Source organism: Heterodontus francisci, chromosome 7 (genome assembly GCF_036365525.1).
Source record: "Heterodontus francisci isolate sHetFra1 chromosome 7, sHetFra1.hap1, whole genome shotgun sequence".
In the NCBI taxonomy this organism is placed as follows: domain Eukaryota; kingdom Metazoa; phylum Chordata; class Chondrichthyes; order Heterodontiformes; family Heterodontidae; genus Heterodontus; species Heterodontus francisci.
The window spans coordinates 23,449,618-23,476,178 of NC_090377.1; the positions used below are offsets into that span (position 1 = coordinate 23,449,618).

Here is a 26,561-nt window from a genome sequence, read left to right on the forward strand (position 1 = left end):
TGCACTGCACCCCCTCCAAGGCCACAGTATCCTTCCTGAGGTGCACTGCCCAGAACTGAACACAGTACTCCAGATGTGGTCTAACCAGAGTTTTATACAACAGTAGCGTAACTTCCACCCCTTTGTATTCCAGCACCCTTGAGATAAAAGCTAACATTCCATTATCCTCATGAATTATTTCGCATCTGTCCACTAGATTTTCTTGTTTTTTTTGTACGTGGACTCGCAAATCTCTGCTTTTCCAGTTCCTGGCTGCTCACCATTTAGAAAATGCTGTGGTCTATCTTTCTTGGATCTAAAGTGAATGGCCATGCACCTCCCTACATTGAACTCAGTTGGCCATGGTTTTGTCAACTCACTTAATCTGTCAGTGTCCCTTTACAACTTTCTGTACATTACTTTGTTACTTAATTTAGTGCTATCAACAAGCTTGGGTAAAGGCTCTGTTCACTCATTCATTGATGTGCGGTAAAAGGCTGAGGCATCCTTGCACATCCTGAGGGGCAGCACAAATCATAAATTGAGTCCATACTCATTATCTCCTACTCTTTGTCCTGCCTCCTAACCAATTCCCTAGCAATTCCAATAGGTTGCCTCCAATTCCATGCACTTCCATTTTTTCTAACAGTCTCTTGTGTAAAACCTCATCAAATGCCTTCTGGAAGTTCATCATAATATTCTCAGACATTTTCTTATTGACCACGCTGTAACCTCCTCAAGTAGGTTAGGTAAACATACCTTACCCTTTATAAATCCATGTTGGCGCTCTCTGATCAGCTCATATTTGTCCAAGTGCTCAGCCACTCTGTCCCAAACAGATTCTGGTGACTAGACATTAGACGAATAGGCCCATAATTTCCTGGTTTATCTCTCCCACCCTTCTCAGTGGAATGACACTGGCAATTTTACAATCCAAGGGAACAGTTCCTGAATCTGGAGAGTTTTGGAATATCATGACTAAAATACCTGCAATTTTCTCTCCTTTGTTAATATCCTGGTGTCGAAACCATCAGTTCTTGAGATTTGTCTACCTTAAGTTTCCTTATTTTCTCCATTACCATTCTGTTTGCATATACTAAATCCAGGAAGCTCCTCCCCATAATTTACTTTTAATTTTCCGCATTAACTGATCTTGGCCAGAGTGATAGTGTAATGATTGGCCTCAGTACCCACTGGTGGGGGGTGTTAGTGGACGGGAAATCAAGCAGACTACTCTGATCACAGTCCATTGACATTTCATGGGAGAAAAATGGTGAATTTTGTTCATCTGTAATTCGGCTCTGCCGAAGAACCTGCATTTGACCTCTAATTTTATAAAAATGCCAGGTGATCTGTCATGAGTGTGATCACTTCTGTTGTTTGCACAGGGGCGGCACAGTGGTTAGCACTGCAGCCTCACAGCTCCAGGGACTCGGGTTCGATTCTGGGTACTGCCTGTGCCGAGTTTGCAAGTTCTCCCTGTGACCGCGTGGGTTTCCGCCGGGCGCTCCGGTTTCCTCCCACCGCCAAAGACTTGCAGCTGATAGGTAAATTGGCTGTTGTAAATTGCCCCTAGTATAGGTAGGTGGTAGGGAATATGGGATTACTGTAGGGTTAGTATAAATGGGTGGTTGTTGGTTGGCACAGACTCGGGCCGAAGGGCCTGTTTCAGTGCTGTATCTCTAAATAAAATAAAAAATAAAATACATAAAGAATGGCAACTTGAGCAAGGTCCTGGAGGGTAGCAAATATTGGCAAGTTCTTGCCATTTCCTCCCCTTTTTTCTCATATCAGTTATTTCTCTTGTTCCAAATCTAGAAATATTCCAGCCCCACATTCCAACTCTTTGTTTATAAATGGTTATGCTCCTGCAGGTTTTTAACATTTGAACTTGGCATTCCCAAACCACCATGATCATTTTATCTCTTTCTGTTCATTTCAGTCTTGGACATTTCAATTTGCTTATTTGCTCAATATGTAAATAACCATTACTATTTAACGTATACTTAATTTTCAAGGAAATGCTCTGTCCTTCTCTCCCCCCCCCCCCCCCCCCCAAAAAAAGTTATTACAGCATTAGCTGGCCATTTGACATTCACATTTGTTATACCAAGTGCCATTTAAAATAATTATGGACATAGTTAGAATTGTTCTACTGAGAACTATTGTAATTGGACGCGTGTGTTAATGGCTTGTTATACTGTTTCTCACTAAAGATGAGGCAGGCAACAAATGTGCAATACAACATCTGTTTTTGATTCCATTTTGAAGAATGTTAGTAACTTGATAAAACAGGTAGCAATAAGCATTCAGTATTTGGCACTTTTTAGTCTGTTGGTTGCTTGTGCTTGACACCATTTTAATTGATTTAAGATAATTGAGTGTGCTTGGTGTTTGGCATTCTTTATATGAATGCAGTGTGTTTTTGAATGCATCCAGAAATTTCCAGATCTGCTTGTACTGAAAGATGTATTTCATTAACTTGTGCAAGAGTTCCAACTGAAGTCAAGTACACTGCCACCATAGAAAGCTAATCTTGTAACATCCATTTCTATCCTTCCTTGGAGGATGAATTATTTTGGTTTTGCCTTGGAATCACCTGTGCGATCAAAAATTGATTGTGTTTAGAAATGTTAAAGTAAAAATCAGCACATTTATTGTCCACGTTTATTCAAGTTTATCACCCTCAGAATAATGAAATGCAAATATAAAGGTTCAAATTAGGATATCATGATATGGCCATAAGAATGTACATGATTGGAAGATGCTGCAGTCCATCTGACCAATCCCAAAAACGAATATCACTCAGCCGTCTACATCTAATATCTATCCTGTGCATACTATTTGCCTCCCTGGGAACTGGAAAGAGAGACATTAGGAGGGGTGGCTGAGGTGACGTTAAGGGAGAGGTTTTGAGGAAGTTTTAAAGCTTGAGAGCTGCAGAAGCAGATGCAATAAAAGATAGCTTAGGGTGGCGCAGTGGTTAGCACTGCAGCCTCACCGCTCCAGTGACCCGGGTTCAATTCTGGGTACTGCCTGTGTGGAGTTTGCAAGTTCTCCCTGTGTCTGCGTGGGTTTCCTCCGGGTGCTCCGGTTTCCTCCCACATGCCAAAGACTTGCAGGTTGATAGGTTAATTGGCCATTATAAATTGCCCCTAGTGTAGGTAGGTGGTAGGGAAATATAGGGACAGGTGGGGATGTGGTAGGAATATGGGATTAGTGTAGGATTAGAATAAATGGGTGGTTGATGGTCGGCACAGACTCGGTGGGCCGAAGGGCCTGTTTCAGTGCTGTATTTCTTTAAAAAAAATACCAAAGCACCAGGGCCACTATATGTTCACAGAGCTTGGAAGTTGGACTTGAAGTTGGATGTCCTCACTGCAGTACAGATGACTTGGGGCCAAGTTTGCATTAGTTACAGGCATATGTCTAAATGGGGTATTTTACATAATAATGCTTGGTTGAGAGGTCTATACATTGTTGGCATCTTTAATATATGTATTATAGTGAAGTAATTTTCCTTCACCTTAAAATTAAAACTATTTTATGAATTTTTTCTTGCATTTTTTATTTCTAATTGTAGTATTCCCTTTATTGTTGCTTCTATGAAAATGTTTCCTCGTCTGTGAAGTTTGGGTGGTTACTTGGATTGGGTGTTTACTTGGATTTCTGTTCTGTTGTGTTACATACGAATTAGGAGTAGGAGTAGGCCACTCAGCCCTTCACGCCTGCTCCGTCATTCAATAAGTTCATGGCTGAACTGAGTACTCCACATTTCCGCCTACCACCGATAACCTTCCACCCCCTTGCTTATCAAGAATCTATCTTCCTCTGCCTTAAAAATATTCAAAGACTCTGCTTTCACCACCTTCGGATCCTCAAAGAAAAAAATTCTCCTCATCTGTCTTAAATGGGTGACCCCTTATTTTTAAACAGTGATCCCTAGTTGTCTGATGAACTTTGTGCAGTTGAAGTGACCATTTGTTAACATGAGGAATTCTTGCATCTGATTTTTTTCATTTTAAACAGGGAAACTTTAAAACCCTTTTCCAAGTGATTAAACTTTTTTTTTAATGTGTATTAGTGCAACCTGAAAATGGCCTGCAAAATATACCAGAAGACATTTTGTGTAAAATATATTGATCTCTATTTTTCCCCTCCTCTGAGCTGGTTCCTTATTGGTTGTTCTTTGTTACTTTTTCAAGTGAATCTAAGAGAACCTAACTTAGCTCAGATCATGGAATCTAACTGGGATCTGTTTGGCTTTGTGCCAAATTATATGGGGAACCCCAGTATCTCTTTCTATTGACAAAAAGGCAGTAAGGGACAGAAATAGTACTCTAAAATTACCAACTTGTTTGTTTAATTTTAGTTGCATGAAAAGTACTGGCAACCATTAGAGGAATTGATGCAGGGGCATTTTGCCTAAATGCAATGTGATCTTGTTTTCCCACGAGCATCTGTTTATCATTTAATAGCTCACATAGCTGTGTTGTGATTGGCAGTGATATTTGTTAATTTGTACCTTATTTCAGACAATTAACTGTTTTTGATGAATTAGTTTAGAACTACCGCTAATCCTAAGAAAAGATACTTTTTCAAAGAATCAAGAATTTCCTTGTATTAACTACTTTTTTTTTGTAGACCCCGTGTGGACAGTAATGACATCGCGTTTCCGGTTGCCAGCTGGCAGGACTTACAATGTACGAGCATCAGAACTGGCTAGGGACAGACAACACACAGAAGTGGTGTGCAACGTACTTCTCCTGGATAACACTGTTCAAGCTTTCAAGGTTAATGTAAGTAGATGTGAAATCTTTGAATGTGAGGCAAACTTTTATGATTGACTTCCATCCAATGATTTTGGTAAAACTTATGAAAGAGTGCAGAGCAAATGGGTAATGCTGAAAAGAGTGCTTCTATGGAAGAAAAAATATTTACTCCATCGTTTAGTCAATTTTTTTGATTCACTTTTTATGTAGTGCTCAAGGAATGAAATACTTTTTGGAAGTATAGGAGAAACAGTTGATAGGAAACAGCACTGTTGGTGTGTGGAGGAAATGTAGTAGAGTAGACCAACTCAGACTACCAGCTAGAGGAGGGTAGTGCTGTACTGAGAACTGGCAGTAATTTTCAGTTTCCAGTGCTGAAACTAGTGCAAAATCTTGATTTAAAAAAAAAATCAAATGTGTCCTTGTACATTACGGAACAAAGAACAGCACAGGAACAGGCCATTCGGCCCTCCAAGCCTGTGCCAATCTTGATGCCTGTCTAAACTAAAACCTTCTGCACTTCCGGGGACCGTATCCCTCTATTCCCATCCTATTCATGTATTTGTCAAGATGCCTCTTAAACGTCGCTATCGTATCTGCTTCCACCAATTCCCCGGCAGCAAGTTCCAGGCACTCACCACCCTCTGTGTAAAGAACTTGCCTCGCACATCCCCTCTAAACTTTGCCCCTCGCACCTTAAACCTATGTCCCCTAGTAACTGACTCTTTCACATTGGGAAAAAGCTTCTGACTATCCACTCTGTCCATGCCACTCATAACTTTGTAAACCTCTATCATGTCGCCCCTCCACCTCCGTCGTTTCAGTGAAAACAATCCGAGTTTATCCAACCTCTCCTCATAGCTAATGCCCTCCAGACCAGGCAACATCCTGGTAAACCTCCTCTGTACCCTCTCCAAAGCCTCCACGTCCTTCTGGTAGTGTGGCGACCAGAATTGCACGCAATATTCTAAGTGTGGCCTAACTAAGGTTCTGTACAGCTGCAACATGACTTGCCAATTGTTATACTCTATGCCCCGACCAATGAAGGCAAGCATGCCGTATGTCTTCTTGACTACCTTATCCACCTGCGTTGCCACTTTCAGTGGCCTGTGGACCTGTACGTCCAGATCTCTCTGCCTGTCAATACTCCTAAGGGTTCTGCCTATTACTATATACCTCCCACCTGCATTAGACCTTCCAAAATGCATTACCTCACATTTGTCCAGATTAAACTCCATCTGCCATTTCTTCGCCCAAGTCTCCAACCGATCTATATCCTGCTGTATCCTCTGACAATCCTCATCACTATCCGCAACTCCACCAACCTTTGTGTCATCCTCAAACTTACTAATCAGACCAGCTACATTTTCCTCCAAATCATTTATATATACTACAAACAGCAAAGTTCCCAGCACTGATCCCTGCGGAACACCACGAGTCACAGCCCTCCATTCAGAAAAGCACCCTTCCACTGCTACCCTCTGTCTTTTATGACCGAGCCAGTTCTGTATCCATCTTGTCAGCTCACCTCTGATCCCGTGTGACTTCACCTTTTGTACCAGTCTGCCATGAGGGACCTTGTCAAAGGCTTTACTGAAGTCCATACAGACAACATCCACTGCCCTTCCTTCATCAGTCATCTTCGTCATATCCTCAAAAAACTCAATCAAGTTAGTGAGACACGACCTCCCCTTCACAAAACCATGCTGTCTCTCGCTAATAAGTTTGTTTGTTTCCAAATGGGAGTAAATCCTGTCCCGAAGAATCCTCTCTAATAATTTCTCTGCCACTGACGTAAGGGTCGCTGACCTGTAATTTCCTGGATTATCCTTGCTACCCTTCTTAAACAAAGGAACAACATTGGCTATTCTCCAGTCCTCTGGGACCTCACCTGTCGCCAATGAGGATACAAAGATCTCTGTCAAGGCCCCAGCAATTTCTTCCCTTGCCTCCCTCAGTATTCTGGGGTAGATCCCATTAGGTCCTGGGGACTTATCTACCTTAATGCTTTGCAAGACGCCCAACACCACCTCCTTTTTGATAATGAGATGACTGAGACTATCTACACTCCCTTCCCCAGGCTCGTCATCCACCAAGTCCTGCTCTTTGGTGAATACTGATACAAAGTACTCATTTCGTACCTCGCCCATTTCCTCTGGCTTCACACATAGATTCCCTTCTCTGTCCTTGAGTGGGCCAACCCTTTCCCTAGTTACCCTCTTTCTCTTTATATACGTATAAAAAGCCTTGGGATTTTCCTTAATCCTGTTTGCCAATGACTTTTCATGACCCCTTTTCGCCCTCCTGACTCCTTGCTTAAGATCCTTCCTACTTTCTTTATATTCCTCAAGGGCTTCGTCTGTTCCCAGCCTTCCAGCCCTTACGAATGCTTCCTTTTACTTTTTGACTAGGCTCACAATATCCCGCGTTATCCAAGGTTCCCCAAACTTGCCAAACTTATCCTTCTTCCTCACAGGAACATGCCGGTCCTGGATTCTAATCAACTGACGTGTGAAAGACTCCCACATGTCAGATGTTAATTTACCCTCAAACAGCCGCCCCCAATCTAAATTCTTCAGTTCCTGCCTAATAATGTTATAATTAGCCTTCCCCAGTTTAGCACCTTCACCCGAGGACTACTCTTATCCTTATCCACAAGTACCTTAAAACTTATGGAATTAAGGTCACTGTTGCGAAATGCTCCCCTACTGAAACTTTGACCACCTGGCTGGGCTCATTCCCCAATACCAGGTCCAGTACGGCCCCATCCCTAGTTGGACTATCTACATATTGTTTCAAGAAGCCCTCCTGGATGCTCCTTACAAATTCTGCCCCATCCAATCACCTAGCACTAAGTGAGTCCTAGTCAATATTGGGGAAGTTAAAATCACCCACCATTACAACCCTGTTACCTTTGCATCTTTCCAAAATCTGTCTACATATCTGCTCCTCTACCTCCCGCTGGCTGTTGGGAGGCCTGCAGTAAACCCCCAACATCGTGACTGCACCCTTCCTATTCCTGAGCTCCACCCATATTGCCTCGCTGCATGACCCATCCGAGGTGTCCTCCCACAGTACAGCTGTGATATTCTCCTTTACCAGTAATGCAACTCCCCCACCCCTTTTACAACCCCCTCTATCCCGCCTGAAGCTTCTAAATCCCGGAACATTTAGCTGCCAATCCTGTCCTTCCCTCAACCATGTCTCTGTAATAGCAACAACATCATAGTTCCAAGCTCTAAGTTCATCTGCCTTACCTGTTATGCTTCCCGCATTGAAACAAATGCACTTCAGACCACCAGTCCCGCTGTGCTCAGCAGCATCTCCCTGCCTGCTCTTCCTCTTGGTCTTACTGGCCTTATTTACTAGTTCCCCCTCATTTATTTCACCTGCTATCCTGTGGGTCCCACCCCCCTGCCACACTAGTTTAAACCCTCCCGAGTGATGCTAGCGAACCTCGCAGCCAGGATATTTGTGCCCCTCCAGTTTAGATGCAACCCGTCCTTCTTGTACAGGTCCCATCTGTCCCTGAAGAGATCCCAATGATCCAGATATCTGAAACCCTCCCTTCTACACCAGCTATTCAGCCACGTGTTTAGCTGCACTATCTTCCTATTTCTAGCCTCACTGGCAAGTGGCACAGGGAGTAATCCCGAGATTACAACCCTCGAGGTCCTGTCTTTTAACTTTCTACCTAACTCCCTAAACTCCCCCTGCAGGACCTCGTCACTCTTCCTGCTTATGTCGTTGGTACCCATGTGTACCACAACCTCTGGCTGTTCACCCTCCCCCTTCAGAATGCCCCCTGTCCGTTCAGAGACATCCTTGACCCTGGTACCAGGGAGGCAACATACCATCCTGGAGTCTCTTTCACGTCCACAGAAGCGCCTATCTGTGCCCCTGTCTATAGAGTCCCCTATAACTATTGCTCTTCTGCGCTTTGTCCCTCCCTGCTGAACAACAGTGCCAGCCGTGGTGCCATTGCTCTGGCTGCTGCTGTTGTTTTCCCCTGATAGGCTATCCCCCCCAACAGTATCCCAAACAGTATACTTGTTAGAGAGGGGGATAGCCACAGGGGATTCCTGCAGTGACTGCCTGCCCCTTCTAGCGGTCACCCATCTATCTGCCTGCACCTTGGGTGTAACCACTTCTGTAAAACTCCAGTCTATGACGTAAGTATAACTCCTATAGTTGATCATTAAACTTCATTATACTATCATTGTTTCTATTTGGAGTATGCATGACGATGAAGTGATTGAACAGTGAGCAGTTTTGACTAAAGAATGGATGTGCTTTCCTTGGATATTTTTCCCCATCATGACATCGGATGCTAGAAATTACAGTCCAGTGCTCTGGAGGGTACTGAATTAGCACATTCTGTGTAACATACTCCAGTATAATTACAACAGCTCATGTTCTTTGCAGGACGCTAGCAGTTTTCCTCTTTTAAGTTTCAAGTTGACCTTGCATCTCATTGGATGTTGATTAAAGAAATGCTTTGTCACTTAAATTCAATTATATGTGAACAAAATAATAAAAAGCAAGAGTTGTACCAAAGTGCTCTTCCAGAAGCAGACTATGAAGAACTAGCAGTGACCAGCGCATGTAATAATTAAAAGACAATTTGTGGTAATCACTTCTCAAATCCCACTTCCATTATCACTTTGACCCTACTGTCTCTTGCTACCTTTCTTTCCATTGCTTCTGCTACTTTCTACACTAACTTTAGTAATGATAGGATGCTGCTTTGGCTGTACTTTCTACATTGTCTGCAAAGGTGGTTTTATCGTTGGTACAAGGTTTGGGAATGTTCCTGCCCCTTGCAGTGTTTACTTTTGGTAGGAAAACAAGATGGAGTATGTTTGCAGTAATGGTTTGAAAATGGGTCAGGAGTGAAGTGCTTCATTGCCATTTATTTTATATTTTTCTATATCACTTGTCTTTGAACATTTGACATTATATATTTAGAAATCTAAACTTGATCTGTGCATTTTTTTAAGAATTTGTATGAAGCAGGATGAAATAAGACAGGTATGCAGTGGGATAAAAACAAGAAATGCTGGAATCACTCAGGTCTGGCAGTATCTGTGGAAAGAGAAGCAGAGTTAACATTTCGGGTCAGTGACCCTTCTTCCGAAGAAGGGTCACTGACCCGAAAAGTTAACTCTGCTTCTCTTTCCACAGATGCTGCCAGACCTTAGTTTAGAGATACAGCACTGAAACAGGCCCTTTGGCCCACCGAGTCTGTGCCGACCATCAACCACCCATTTATACTAATCCTACACTAATCCCATATTCCTACCACATCCCCACCTGTCCCTATATTTCCCTACCAATACTAGGGTCAATTTATAATGGCCAATTTACCTACCAACCTGCAAGTCTTTGGCATGTGGGAGGAAACCGGAGCACCCGGAGGAAACCCACGCAGACACAGGGAGAACTTGCAAACTCCACGCAGGCAGTACCCAGAATTGAACCCGGGTCGCTGGAGCTGTGAGGCTGCGGTGCTAACCACTGCGCCACTGTGCCACCTGCTGAGTGATTCCAGCATTTCTTGTTTTTATTTCAGATTTCCAGCATCCGCAGTATTTTGCTTTTATTTTAGGTATGCAGTGGGTATTCTTTAGCTTAATTTTTTTTGTGCTCAGGAACTAGGAATCTTTCAACCTAACTGGGGTTGCTTTTAAGAAAGATTTGAAGTTATTCTTGGATTCCAACTTGATTTAAATTGGGTTTTTTAAAAACTGTGGTTTGGTAGGCTTTCTGGGAAATGTTAGTTTATAGCAGTAGTAAGTAGTAGTAATATTTGGGGCAGGAAACCATTGGTCCATCTAGCTTACTCTTCCAAACTTCCCATCAATTTTCCCAGTGGTTGGGAACTTAAAACTCTCCAACCCCTTTTCTAATGCAAATGAATTCACTTTTTCAAAAAAAAATCCAACTTTATTTTTTGTCCGCCAGGCCCACTGTTGCATATTCCACAATTCCATTCCCCTCGTAGAAAAATGTGCAAAATGTCTTATTTTCTTTTAGATACCATTAACTTTCAAGCTGTGTCCCAGAATTCTCTAATCGTGGATCAATCTGTTCCATACCTTGGGTAATTTTGAAGACCTTTTAGCCTGTAAGATACTAAACCATACAGACCTTGAAAGGTCCTCAGTTTCTGTGCTGCCTTTTATGAACTCAGTTCGGTCATGCTTGAGTTAGATTTGCTGTAGTTAACCTAAAAGCACTGAGGTCATGGAGGGGGAAAAGTCAATCAGGATTCCTGTTCCAGGTCACTATACTCTGACCCCTGCCAGAAATGTGGCTCTGGACAACGAGTGAAGATAGGATTATCATTGTTTGTGATATGCCTACGATTGAATAGCCAGTTAACAGTTACTGTTCCATATCAAACATGAACAATGACCACCTGAGGGAGTCATTAGCCGATGACTAACTTAGTGGAGCTGTCTCTCTGCAAGGAATTAATGTTTTTAAATCAGGAGGGAAAAATATTATTAGCTGAAGCACTAGGTAGGCAAGGCTTTAATATAAGTGGGTTGTATAAGTGTGTAGCACTATTTCTATGCGTCATATTTCTTGTGTGACCTTGAGGCAAAAGCTTAGTTCTGGACACATTGTGTTGAGATGGCATTTTCTGTTATAATCACACTAAATAACACCCCACTGGACGTGGTTCACAAATTTTGCTACCTTGGATCCATGGTGACAAACAGTCTGTCTCTTGATGCAGAGCTTGATACATGCAGAGGGGAAGCTTTGGTCGACTCACAAAACGCGCATGGGCTAACACCAAGCTGACCCTTAGGACCAAGCTGATGGTTTATAAGGCCTGTGTTCTCAGCACCTTGCTGTATAGCTGTGAAACATGGATGACTTACAGCTACCTGGAAAAGAAGTTCAATAATTTCCATCTTCACTGTTTGCCACATTTTATTGGTAAATCTTGGCAGCACAAAATCACATGTAGCAGTCCTCTCAAAGGCATAGCTCCCATGTGTGTTGGCACTAATCAAACAGAGGCTGCGTCGATGGATTGGACACGTCCGCAGGATGGAAGATGGTCGCATACCCAAGGACCTTTTGTGTGGTGAGGTAGCTGGGGCCAGACATCCAGTGGGGCACCCAAAACTCTGCTTCAGGGATCCTAGCAAGCGTGACATGAAGGCCCTTAAAGTCGACTATTGCATCTGGGAGTCACTAGCTGGCAAAAGAGGGACAGGTCAACACATCCTATTGACTGGCATGCACTACCACGATGACCAGTTGTTACAGCAGCTTGGCAAATGGCACCAACGTCAAAAACAGCAACTCACAGCACCTCTTGGCAGCTTCATGTGCGGCACTTGTGGCAGAACCTGCCTGTCAAAGATTGGCCTTTACAGCCATCAGCAAAAGTGCACCAAGAGAAGACACCCCACTGAAATGGATTGTTTGCTGCTTGTCCATCATCTTCTATAGATGGAAGGATACCAACAATGGAATATGATAATAAAAAGAAACCTCAGTTGCATAAGTTATCATTGTGTGTATAAAAATCTAACCAAACTACTATCTCTTCACAAAAGTCTGTCTTCATCAGGATCCCAGGTTATTGAAACCATTTTGTTCTATCTAATTTTGACATTTTATTTAAGCAGCTAGTGTTGACGACACCATTATTGCCCTGGCTCGGTCAGGTCAGCCAAACTGAGGAAACTATACTGTTATTGAATTACACAGCTTCAGACTATTTCTAATCACTTTCTGTCTTCACAATGAAGCTCAGTAATTTCCCCTGCTATAATATCTGTTTTCTGTTTAGGTAAAGAATACTCAGAAGTTGTTAGAATAAATAATTGAAAGGTTGTTGGTTTTTGGAACATTTTGTTTGAAAAGCTCCCTCTTTCTTTAAATCCAATGCAATTTTACACTTCTAATTTATTTCCTGATCATTTCGATCTCCTTTAGAACTCCACTATGGGCTCTCATTATGATGGTCACTTATTCCAAAGCCTCCCAATATAAACTTTGATAACATTCCAAATTTTCAAAATTTAAATTCTACATTTTTAAATCCCTGCATGGCCTTGTTCAACTCTTTCTCTGGAACCTTCTCATTCCTAAATTCTCCATCCCTATAATTCTAGTCTTGTGCATTCTGTCCAGAACCAACTTAATTCCCCCAGAAATATGGCATTTAGTTACATGTATCCATGCTGCTTGTGGATGTGCTGATGTACCAGTAGCTGAATGTCATTTCCCTGATCAACACTGACCACACATCTATTATCTGTGTCTTAAATTGAACTTTTTTTATTCGTTCATGGGATGTGGGCATTTCTGGCTAGGCCAGCATTTATTGCCCATTCCTAATTGCCCTTGAGAAGGTGGTGCTGAGCTGCCGCCTAGAACCGCTGCCATCCATTTGGGATAGGTACACCCACAGTGCTGTTTGGGAGGGAGTTCCAGGATTTTGGCCCAGCGACAGTGAAGGATGGTGTGTGGCTTGGAGAGGAACTTGCAAGTGGTAGTGTTCCTGTGCATTTGCTCCCCTTGGCCTTCTAGGTGGTGGAGGTTGTGGGTTTGGAAGGTGCTGTCAAAGGAGCCTTGGTGCATTGCTGCAGTGCATCTTGTAGATGGTACACACTGCTGCCACTGTGCGTCGGTGGTGGAGGGAGTGAATGTTTGTAGATGGGGTTCCAATCAAATGGACTACTTTGTCCTGGATGGTCTCGAGCTTCTTGAGTGTTGGAGCTGCACCCATCCAGGCAAATGGAGAGTATGCCATCACACTCCTGACTTGTACCATGTAGTTGGTGGACAGACATTGGGGAGTCAGGAGGTGAGTTACATGATTCCTAGCCTCTGACGTGCTTTTGTAGCCACAGTATGTATATGGCTACTCCAGTTCAGTTTCTGGTCAGTGGTAACCCCCCAAGATGTTGTTAGAGGGGTATTCAGTGATTGTAATGCCATTGAATGTCAAGGGGAGATGGTTAGATTCTCTCTTGTTGGAGATGGTCGTTGCCTGGTGCTTGTCTGGCTCAAATGTTACTTGCCGCAGCCCAAACCTAGATATTGTCCAGGTCTTGCTGATTTCTACACGACTGCTTCAGTATCTGAGGAGTCGCAAATGGTGCTGAACACTGTGCAATCATCAGCAAACATCCCCACTTCTGACCGTATGATTGAAGGAAGGTCATTGATGAAGCAGCTGAAGATGGTTGGGCCTAGGACAGTACCTTGAGGAGCTTCTTCAGTTATGTCCTGGAGTTGAGATGATAGACCTCCAACAACCACCACCGTCTTCCTTTGTATAAGGTATGACTGCAACCAGCGGAGGGTTTTCCCCCCGATTCATTCCCATTGACCTCAATTTTGCTAGGGCTCCTTGATGCCATACTCGGTCAAATGCTGCCTTAATGTCAAGGGCAGTCACTCTCGCCTCACCTCTTGAATTCAACTCTTTGACCATGTTTAAACCAGGGTTGTAATGAGGTCAGGAGCTGAGTGAGCCTGGCGGAACCCAAACTGAGCATCAGTGAGCAGGTTATTGCTAAGCAAGTGCCGCTTGATAGCACTGTTGACGACATCTTCCATCACTTTACTGATCGAGAGTAGACTGATGGGGCGGTAATTGGCAGAGTTGGATTTGTCCTGCTTTTTGTGTGCAGGACTTACCTGGGCAATTTTCCACATTGGTAGATGCCAGTGTTGTAGCTGTACTGGAACAGCTTGGGTCGGGATGTGGCTCGTTCTGGAGCGCAGGTCTCAGTACTCTCGCCGGAATGGTTTCAGGGCCCATAGCCTTTGTAGTATCCAGTGCCTTCAGTCGTTTCTTGATATCATGTGGAGTGAGTCAGATAGGCGGAAGACTGGCATCTGATGCTGGGGACGTCAGGAGGAGGCCAAGATGGATCATCCACTTGGCACTTCTGGCTGAAGATTGTTGCAAATGGTTCAGCCTGATCTTTTGCGCTGATGTGCTGGGCTCCCCCATCATTGAGGGTGGGGATATTTGTGGAGCCACCTCCTCCAGTTAGTTGTTTAATTGTCTGCCACCATTCACAATTCGATGTGGCAGGATTGCAGAACTTAAATCTGATTCGTTGGTTGTAGGATTGCTTAGCTCTGACTATTGCACTAAAGGACAATCTGTGGATGTACAAAATTATCAGTTCTAGATTCATCAAAACACTGCATAGGATTTAAGGTCTTGAAAGAATGTGTATTTTACAGGAAGGACATTCTTGAAGGAAAGTTGAGAGATGGCTCATGCCGAAAGGGTGTTGTACTTTTCTGGCATGTTTTCTCCTTGCTAACCAGATACTTTTCAAGCTTCCCTGCACTTTAATAAAATAAGGCTGCAAATTCTGATTCCTACAAATTGACTTCTGTCTCTTGTTTTCCCACATACACCTTCTTTAAAACATGCAAGCGTTCTGTAAATGAGTCTGATGGTAATTGACGTAGGTAGACTCATCTTAAAAGATATTAGAATAAATTCTAGTCGTGTTTGCAGGGCTTGTATTTTTTTTCGAAGTCATTGATCCAAGCCTAATGGTGACTATAATGACAGATTTGGTGTTGAGCAATCATTCAAATAAGTTCCCCTCTCCTTGCTTTTTCTTGGATTTCTTATTTGTGCTCCATTAGAGTTGGTGAGATCCATATATGGCAAATAAAGGTTTTTATATGATTGCTGGTATTGCTTTCCCCATAACAACACTTCTCGCAAGTAATATTTTGTCAGTTGATTGAAATGGGTGCCAGGAAAGCTGGAGAATGGGATACTTTTTCAGTCTTTTTTTTTTTCCTTCTCCATTAAGGATGTGCAATTTGCTCTTCTAAGCCCAAGCCCCTCAAGCAGCTGGTTCTGCTGCACCAGGGTATTGTTTTTTCTTCAGTTTTGTGCATTGGTCCGCCACATGGCTTCAGAGATAATACCAAATTGTGATGAATTCTGTAATGTGCTATCTAAAATGTCCATCTGCTAGAACAGGAAAGTTTTGGGGCATTTTAAGTGCATTCCTTACAGTAAGGGCTTTTATCCCCATCCCATAAGTTTGTGCTGGAATTGAACATTGGTCTCAAAGTGAAAAGCTTATGCCAAACTCACTATTGTGTGTGATTATTATAATGCTACATGTACTATGAGAGCATTTGGAATTCAATTTAAAACCAAATGTTTTGGTGCTGTGTGCTGCATCATGTCTTCGAGGAAGTCTGCCATCTGTCTCCTTTAATGTTAAATCTTGTTTTGGTTGGTATCTGTGAGTATAAACAAAAACAGAGCTAAGAGGCTATTTGTAATACATGGTGATCCACTGCATGTTTGTATTGGGGTGATGGAGAAGAGGGAAGGGCAGTTATATGGATTTTTCACATTGTTACGATTGAGGCGGGAGGAGTGCACTGTTTATTCTAGTCCCGCTTCTCCACAGGTCACAACATATATTTAAATTTTCCCACTTACTGATACAGTCAATCATATACTTTATTTTTCCCAAAATAAAACACCACAATCCGGTTTCTTTAATAAGCAACAAAATTATCAGTTTGTTATAAAACAAGTCTTAACCAGTAATGAAGTAAAGCATAAACACACAGATTAAAATATAAAAGTGCCCTTTTTAACCTTAGCTCCTCACACATAAACGCGCATATATACACGAATACTCCGGTTGATGGAGTTAACCTTCAGGGAAGGAAATCTGCTGTCCTTACCTGGTCTGGCCTACATGTGACTCCAGACCCACAGCAATGTGGTTAACTCTTACATGCCCTCTGAAATGGCCTAGCAAGCCACTCAGTTGTACCTAACTGCTACGCAGTCAATAAAGTGGAATGAAACCGGACGGACCACCCGGCATCGACCTAGGCAATGGAAACGACAACAGTAAACCCAGCCCTGTCGACCCTGCAAAGTCCTCCTTACTAACACCTGGGGGCTTGTGCCAAAGTTGGGAGAGCTGTCCCACAGACTAGTCAAGCAACAGCCTGACATAGTCATACTCACGGAATCATACCTTACAGACAATGTCCCAGACACTGCCATCACCATTGCCGGGTATGTCCTGTCCCACCGGCAGGACAGACCCACCAGAGGTGGTGGCACAGTGGTATACAGTAGGGAGGGAATTGCACTGGGAGTCCTCAACATCGGCTCCGGACCCCATGAAGTCTCGTGGCTTCAGGTCAAACATGGGCAAGGTAACCTCCTACTGATTACCACCTACCGCCCTCCCTCAGCTGATGAGTCAGTACTCCACCATGTTGAACACCACTTGGAGGAAGCACTGAGGGTGGCAAGTGCACAAAATGTACTCCGGGTGGGGGCTTCAATGTCCATCACCAAGAGTGGCTCGGTAGCACCACTACTGACCGAGCTGGCCGAGTCCTAAAGGACATAGCTGCTAGACTGGGTCTGCGGCAGTTGGTGGGGGAACCGACACGAGGGAAAAACATACTTGACCTCGTCCTCACCAATCTGCCTGCCACAGATGCTTCTGTCCATGACAGTATTGGTATGAGTGACCACCACACAGTCCTTGTGGAGACGAAGTCCCGCCTTCACATTGAGGACACCGTCCATCGTGTTGTGTGGCACTATCACCGTGCTAAATGGGATAGATTTCGAACAGATCTAGCAATGCAAAACTGGGCATCCATGAGGCGCTGTGGGCCATCAGCAGCAGCAGAATTGTACTCAACCACAATCTGTAACCTCATGGCCCGGCATATCCCCCACTCTACCATTACCATCAAGCCAGGAGACCAACCCTGGTTCAATGAAGAGTGCAGGGCGGCATGCCAGGAGCAGCACCAGGCATACCTCAAAATGAGGTGGCAACCTGGTGAAGCTACAACCCAGGACTACTTGCATGCCAAACTGCGTGAGCAGCATGCGATAGACAGAGCTAAGCGATCCCATAACCAACGGATTACATCTAAGCTCTGCAGTCCTGCCACATCCAGCCGTGAATGGTGGTGGGCAATTAAACAACTAACTGGAGGAGGTGGCTCCACAAATATGCCTATCCTCAATGATGGGGGAGCCCAGCACATCAGTGCGAAAGATAAGGCAGAAGCATTTGCAACGATCTTCAGCCAGAATGGCCGAGTTGATGATCCATCTCGGCCTCCTCCTGAAGTCCCCAGCATCACAGATGCCAGACTTCAGCCTATTCGATTCACTCCGCGTGATATCAAGAACCGACTGAAGGCACTGGATACTGCAAAAGCTATGGGCCCTGACAATATTCCAGCAATAGTACTGAAGACCTGTGCTCCAGAACTTGCCGCGCCCCTAGCCAAGCTGTTCCAGTACAGCTACAACACTGGCATCTACCCTGCAATGTGGAAAATTGCCCACGTATGTCCTGTACACAAAAAGCAGGACAAGTGCAACCCGGTCAATTACCGCCCCATCAGCCTACACTCAATCATCAGTAAAGTGATGGAAGGTGTTATCAACAGTGCCATCAAGTGGCACTTGCTTAGCAATAACCTGCTCAGTGACGCTCAGTTTGGGTTCCACCAGGGCCACTCAGCTCCTGACCTCATTACAGCCTTGGTACAAACATGGACAGAAGAGCTGAACTTCAGCGATGAGGTGAGAGTGACTGCCCTTGGCATCAAGGAGCCCTTGTAAAACTGGAGTCAATGGGAATCGGGGAAAACCCTCCGCTGGCTGGAGTCATACCTAGCGCAAAGGAAGAGGTTTGTGGTTGTTGGAGGTCAATCATCTGAACTCCAGGACATCACTGCAGGAGTTCCTCAGGGTCGTAACCTAGGCCCAACCATCTTCAGCTGCTTCATCAATGACCTTTCTTCAATCATAAGGTCAGAAGTGGGGATGTTCGCTGATGATTGCACAGTGTTCAGCACCATTTCTGACTCCTCAGATACTGAAGCAGTCCGTGTAGAAATGCAGCAAGACCAGGACAATATCCAGGCTTGGGCTGATATGTGGCAAGTAACATTCGCACCACACAAGTGCCAGGCAATGACCATCTCCAACAAGAGAGAATCTAACCATCTCCCCTTGACATTCAATGGCATTACCATCGCTGAATCCCCCACTATCAACATCCTGGGGGCTACCATTGATTAGAAACTGAACTGGAGTAGCCATATAAATACCGTGGCGACAAGAGCAGGTCAGAGGCTAGGAATCCTGAGGCGGGTAACTCACCTCCTGACTCCCCAAAGCCTGTCCACCATCTACAAGGCACAAGTCAGGAGTGTGATGGAATATTCTCCACTTGCCTGGATAGGTGCAGCTCCAACAACACTCAAGAAGCTTGACACCATCCAGGACAAAGCAGCCCGCTTGATTGGCACCCCATCTACAAACATTCACTCCCTCCACCACCAATGCACAGTGGCACTACAAGATGCACTGCAGCAATGCAGCAAGGCTCCTTAGACAGCCCCTTCCAAACCCGCCACCTCTACCAACTAGAAGGACAAGGGCAGCAAATACATGGGAACACCACCACCTGCAAGTTCCCCTCCGAGTCACACACCATCCTGACTTGGAACTATGTTGCTGTTCCTTCACTGTCACTGGGTCAAAATCCTGGAACTCCCTTCCTAACAGCACTGTGGATATACCTACCCAAATGGACTGCAGCGGTTCAAGAAGGCAGCTCACCACCACCTCCTCAAGGGCAATTAGGGATGGGCAATAAATGCTGGCCTGGCCAGTGACACCTACATCCCATGAATGAAGAAAAAAAAAACTGGAAGAATAAAAGGGATTTTTGTTTCGAGCTTTGTTTCCAAAAATAAGCACTTGGGCTGAATGCTTGCTTATTCTTGAAGAAAAAGGAGAAGATATGAAAAGGTGTCGTTTGTTTTGATTTGGTCTCCCAATTGCATATAGACAGCTGTCACTGGGATCTTCCATTCCAGGCAATGTTGAAGATCAGTTTGGGTCGGCTTTCCAAGATATGCAGCTACAGAGGTTTCAGATAGGCCCCACAGCAGAAATGCGGCAACAGGGATTTCAGTTCCCATACATTCGATATGCAAGGTTTCTTCAAATACAGGAGAGAAGAGGAGACTGACATACTGGATATGGAGGGTTTCTTTCCAACAGAGAGAGAAAGATGAGCTGGTTTTTCTCGGCAGACAAAAACCAACAGTCTTTTGTAACAATTCAAAGTGAAACCAAAAACATTCCAGAGGTCAAGCCTCCTGACTTCTATAAATCTTGACCTGTCACTTCTTTATGAACATCTCCCCAATTCAAAACAACGAACCCCTTGCTGGTATTTTATCTGAAATCAGGTGCCTCTCAGTAAGGGCTTGTTTATAAGCCAAGTCCAGGAACCCTTCTGATGACCTCTTTAAAGAAAACCGCAAAGTTCAGCATCTCTTCAAGCTTCCAGATGAATCGATATCCATAATTCATCTATAATTTCTTCAAAACATATATTACAAAAAATAGAAGCACTTTCGTAACAACATGCAAGGCAGTGGCCAGATTTTGCAGTAGTAATAGCAAAACTGAGAGCAAGCACATGTGCAGTTGAATGTGCAAATCCAGATGCTTTTCCAGAGGGTGCACTATAGAGGATCCTGCAAAATGCAATCAATTCGAAATCTTTGAACTGATGAAAACTTCCACTCTTACACAGTTAGCCTTGCTGTAAAAGGGTTTACACTTTGACTAAGTTTATCATTACTACTAAGCACCTTTTCACTGGCCCTGAAAGAGTAATTCTGTATTTGTTGGATGTCAGATTTTTCCGTTATGATAAATTCCACACTTTTAAAATATTTTTTTAAAAAGTTTTTAATATTTTAACTTCTGCTTTGATCCCATGTGTATGTCTCAATTATTTATTTCGCTTTCTGTAAAACTTGAGTGAAGGGATTCAGTGGTTTTTACTTCCTCATTTGTTGCCTTTGAGAATGCTTCAGTGTGATTGGCTGCTTACCCTGCTTGGTGACACCATTGCTCGTGAATACCTGGAGATCCCCTGGACTTGGTGCTAGATTCAACCTGATGTTGGGAAAGGGGAAATCTATCCCACAGAGTTCGCTTGATCTTTGTGGATAGATTTCTTCAAATTCAGCAGCAAGCACAGTTGCTTTGATGCCGACTGTAAAAATCCAGTCCAGTAGCGCCTGTGCTTGTTCAAGTTCACTGCATGTTTAATGGAAAATGTGAACAGACAGCTCTAGTTTTTATTAAATAGGAATGGCTGGCTGTGCAAGGCATTTTTTTGTTACGCTCTGGTTTCTGATCAACTGATTTTTAAAAGATTACTCCATGGGCGGCGCAGTGGTTAGCACCGCAGCCTCACAGCTCCAGCGACCCGGGTTCAATTCTGGGTACTGCCTGTGTGGAGTTTGCAAGTTCTCCCTGTGTCTGTGTGGGTCTCCTCCGGGTGCTCCGGTTTCCTCCCACAGCCAAAAGACTTGCAGGTTGATAGATAAATTGACCATTATAAATTGCCCCTAATTTAGGTAGGTGATAGGGGAATATAGGGACAGGTGAGGATGTGGTAGGAATATGGGATTAGTGTTGGATTAGTATAAATGGGTGGTTGATGATCGGCACAGACTGTCCTTCTGCAAAGTCCTTTGTTTCCTACATGCTGTTAACCTTTTCTGTATTTTCAGTGCAGTTTCCTTTTTCTGTAGTCTCTCAACTGCACTGTGCATTTTGCTATAACCCATTGTTATCAACTGCATAGTTTTAAATATGTTTGGTATGGGAGGGTAATTATTTTCCCCCTTCCCTGTTTAATACTTTCCTCTTGGCACATCATCCACACTCGGGCTTGAAATCTGCTTGTGCAGTTGACTCTTACAATTGAAAATTTTTACTCAGAAAGTAATCCATTTTAAAATGAGGGATCAGTAATGTGCATGCCAACCTGGATAATTAACAAAAGCTGGCCAGCAGGGTTTTGTACTTTTATAAATGTGTGTATGTATAAAGAGTATTATGACAGTACTAAGGTTTTGAGACATCCGAAGTCTGCAGTGGTTCAAGAAGGCAGCTCACCACCACCTTCTCGAGGGCAATTAGGAATGGGCAATAAATGCCAGCGATGCCCACATCCTACGAACGAATAAAAAGAAACAAATACTTGACAAAAGTATTGAAAAAAAGCTTTTTGCTGTAGTGAATTTAAGATTTTCTTTAGGGGAACATGAACATTGAATGTGTGAAATATATTCACGCATTGGGTTTGAGACGTGCTGCTCTCAAAGAAGTATCCATTTTCAACACAAGATTTTCTAGTATATTGGAGTCTTGTGCATGGAAACCGGAGCTGTGCTAAGGGGTACTGGGAGTGTGCATATCTCCGAGAATCATACTCGCCAGCTTCAAGAGGCAGCTGCAAGGCCAGTTGGTGATTTCTGGCAGATTTCTGGCATTTTTCTGAAAATCTTTGCTTTTTTTTCATTTCTCACCCTGTCATCCTGACAAAATAAGAATGACATGTTGAGAGTGTACATATATGATTCACTTTCTTTCACTCTCCTGTATATTTTGCATCAGTATCTGCCAAGTCTTCCTACCAGCGCATTTTACTTCAGTTAGTCCCTTGGTTACAATATAACAGAGCAATCTTCGCAGTGTACATACTTCAGAAGTTTGCCGTACCCACTGATGAGTGCAATTTCATCATGCCAGTTTGGTAGCTACCTGATTTGGTTGTGCAAGCACAAAAGTTCTACATGTGCAGAGAGAGATTTGTGATGGAGCATTCTGGGGTAATCTTGAGACAGTGTGGGAAGATTAAATCCCATGCTAATTTTTTAGTCAATGTTGACACAAAGATACAACCATTAAATGCTGATGATGGGCACATAAGCAGTCCCAGCTTAGTACTTACTGGCTTGGATGGACAATTTTTTTTTAGATGTTTAGGCCATCCATCTATGGAAGCTTTATAGGTGAAACAGATCCTTTGTCTTCTATCCTGACTTGACTCGTGCATCTTCTGGTTAGATATTGTTTAGCAAAAATGAATGTTTTTTTTAAGCCATTGCCATCATTACAGCTGTCTAATCAGCTTTTCTTTAATGCTCTTTCTAAGTTATGTGGAAAATATTTAGTATCTGCCACATCAGTTGATTTGATAACTAGTTTTCTCAACATTCTATGGTACTTCTTGAAAATTTGATGCCTCCAGAGTGTTGATCACGTTTGCTTCAACAAAAAATTATTTTATTCTGCAATTTGAACAATTTGTGAAACAAAAATATTTTTACTACAGTCAGTTAAGCTTGCCATCAAGCTAAATGTATTTTATCTGTTTTGAGCTTAAGTTATGATATTAACTTTTGGTTTAGGAAAGCAGCATTGCTTCTCAATTTCTGAACAGCTTGGCATCATCTGTGAGGTTAAAGGCTTCTGTTCCTAATCTATCTGGTTACTGATATCTATTGGGTTGTCCTTTGGTATAACACTGAATTTCTCTGGAGGTGATCTCTGATTTGAGGTAATCTATAACTAGAATTTCTATGCTTTATGCATAACCTCAAGCTTTAATAGCTAGCTCTCTTCAGATGTGGAAACTGGCAGCTTCCTGTGGAGAAGCAGTAGTAGGTCACTGATCATGGGGCATTGATCCTCCTCGACCATAGTTTTTATTGAGATTGGTCATTCTTGGAACTAACATATCGAGGAATGTTTTTCAATAGAATTCAGTTTATAATATGGTACCTTTTTTGAAGTATCTCTAGATGTGAGTGTGCGCTTTTCGATTTTTGTGTCATCCGTGCAAATACAATTTAAAAACATTGCATGTGTAGAACTCTCTCCTCATGTAGAAGCTGAAGGGTGTTGTGCTGCAACATTCCTTTTTGGATGTTTTAGGACTTTGGGCTAGTTTGCAGCTTCAGTACTATTCCTGGACCAGTAAGGCCAACAGGTTACGTTCACTCAAGTTTATGTTGTTGAGTCCTGATGAAATAAATGCATTTACTTCTACATTGTCTTGTGATTATCTTGTGATGTATTATAATAGAATCAGATGCTTTGATAAGGAAGTTTTTGGTGCCAGCTATGTAATCTTTTTGCTAAATTGAATTTTGAAATTGAACTTTCACAATTTTATGAACCTCCAGCTCAAAAACACATCTGTCTTAAAAATCTAGGTCAGAAGCGTTTCTGCTTTGGGCACAATTGTCAATCTGGGTCCAAATTGCACAAGTTTTCAGAATTGATTTTTATTTTGTTCAAATTTCCACTTATTTGCATATTGCCAAACATACAATCTGCCATGGGCCCACGCAATCTGTATTTTAGAATGTAATTTTAAAACATTTTTGAAAGAGAAAAATACTTTAATTTATATAGTACTTTTCATGACTTCAGGATACCCCAAAGCATTTTACAGCCAATGAAATACTTTTGAAGTGTAGCCACTGTTGTAATGTAAGAAACACAGAAGCCACTTTGTGCACAGCAAGCTACCACAAACAGTAATGTGATGATCAGGTAATCTGTTATGATGTTGATTGAGGGTTAAATACAGGCCAGGACACTGCGGATAGTTCCCTTGCTCTTTGAGGTAGTGGCATGGTATCTTTTACATCCACTTGGGAGCGCAAACGGGCCCCAGTTTAACATCTCATCTGAAAAGTAGCATCTCCAAAAGTGGAGCACTCCCGCAATATTGCACTGGAGTGTCAGCCTGGAGTTTTGTGCTCAAGTCTCTGGAAAGAAACTTGAACCCACAGCCTCCTGACTCAGGTTAAGAATGCTACCAACTGAGCCATTCCTGACCCTTTTTTTTTGCATTAAATTTACCCCTTGATATTTGAATGGTAACCTGGTGTAGTTTATTAATACAGCTGAAAATGGATTTATCACAATAAATAAGCATTTTTAATTGGTGTCTGAATCACCACCTATGAGTAACCTGATTTAAAATAACTGAAAATGACTTTTAAAAAAAATTATAGAACCAATTACTAGTTTGGTGTGCAGTAGTCAGTTTCTTAGTTAATTGAAAATAATATTTAAAAGTTGGTACCCTTAAACAAAAAAGGCATCTTAATTTTAAAAACCTCTTTGAAAGCCTGCTAACTGGCACAATTTGCAAAAGTTCAATCTGGCGGCGTGCGTGGTTTGTGGGCGCAGCCGGTTAGCAGCGCAATGTTTTTGTAAACCAGTGCAAAAGATTCGGAAAGCTCAGTTTTCCCTGGACATAATTTATGCTTGAAATTCCTTGATCTTATGCACTGGTTTAGTTGATTTCAGGCAAATTGCATTGAAAAAATCAGCAAAACCAACTGGAAATTCCAGATCTAGGTTTTAGTTTCCTGACAACTTTATTAGTTTTCACTCCTGAAAGTACTGACTCAATGCTGAGGGACAGTTCCATAGTCGTTAGACTTGCTCTTACTTAGCTGAAGTGGCAATTATTTGTGACACATGTACTAGCCTGCCATTCAACTGTATGTACATCCTCACTGTGCATCATACTGTGTTCACTTGCTGTTTGTGTGTGCATTTTAATTGTGAATGTTGACTTGCAGGTGGGAGCAGGAACTCTGACTGAGGAGGGGGGAAATCCACTGGGATTTTGAAGTAGCATCCCTCCTGAATTTCTGACTGAGAGCTAACAATATGGACTGGGGATCAAACTGTCATGTTTTTAAAAAGGAGCTTACAAACTCCTGCTCTGGAATTTAGATTCAGTCACTTCACTTCAGTTTACTGTTAAATTTGAACATATGAATTAGGAGCAGGAGTAGGCCACTTGAGCCTGCTCCGCCATTCAACAAAATCATGGATGATGTGATTATAAACTCAAATCCTCATTCCTGCCTACCCAGCATAGAATATAAGAGCAGGGAGGTTATGATAGAGCTGTATAAAACGCTAGTTAGGCCACAGCTGGAGTACTGTGTACAGTTCTGGTCGCCACACTATAGGAAGGATGTGATTACACTGGAGAGGGTGCAGAGGAGATTCACCAGGATGTTGCCTGGGCTGGAGCATTTCAGCTATGAAAAGAGACTGAAAAGGCTAGGGTTGTTTTCCTTAGAGCAGAGAAGGCTGAGGGGGGACCTGATAGGTATACAAAATTATGAGGGGCATAGTTAGGTTAGGCAGGAAGAATCTTTTTCCCTTAGCAGAGGTGTCAATAACGAGGGGGCATAGATTTAAGGTAAGGGGCAGGAGGATTTGAGGAGAAAAATTATCACCCAGAGGGTGGTTGGAATCTGGAACACACTACCTAAAGGGGTGGTAGAGGCAGGAGCCCTCACAACATTTAAGAAGTATTTAGATGAGCACTTGAAACGCCATTGCATACAAAGCTACGGGTCAAGTGCTGGAAAATGGGATTAGAATAGATAGGTGCTTGATGGCCAGCACAGACACAATGGGCTGTTTCTGTGCTGTATAACTCTATGACTCTACCCCCTGTTCACATTGGGTGTTGTCTGTGTATGTACAAACACAAGTGTGACTTGGACATTACTTCACTGGCTGATCAATTAACATTCATCAAAGTAAATCAACTGTAGTTAGAATGCTTAGGGCCATTGTAGTTTATGTGGCTCAACCTGCTGAATCACTAGTGTGCTCGCTGTTGTTTTAGTTTAGATTTGATGGAAGCTATTTGTCAACTTTTATGCAACAAACAGATCTGGTAACATTTGGTGCTGACCTTTACAATTCTTCACACATACAATACTTCAAAAGTAACTTATTTTGCAACAATCTTCTTTGTTTGAGAGAAAGGAGATAACTCTGGAATTCCACCGCTTCAACCTGCATGAAAAGCTAAGCAGCTGGTAAGTTTTGCTCCTGTTTCCCCTGTCACTAAA

General features: G+C 42.9%; 1 protein-coding gene across 4 annotated transcripts in view; it reads left to right on the forward strand.

The window, feature by feature from the left end:
- ptpn4a (protein tyrosine phosphatase non-receptor type 4a) overlaps positions 1–26,561 on the forward strand; it is a 305,345-nt gene that overhangs the window by 73,406 nt on the left and 205,378 nt on the right. For all 4 annotated transcript variants that reach the window (XM_068034879.1, XM_068034877.1, XM_068034878.1 and 1 more), the window contains one exon: positions 4,624–4,778. In XM_068034879.1, coding sequence (XP_067890980.1) covers positions 4,641–4,778 — 138 coding nt within the window. In that variant the 5' untranslated portion in view covers positions 4,624–4,640. The remainder of the gene's footprint in view (positions 1–4,623; positions 4,779–26,561) is intronic.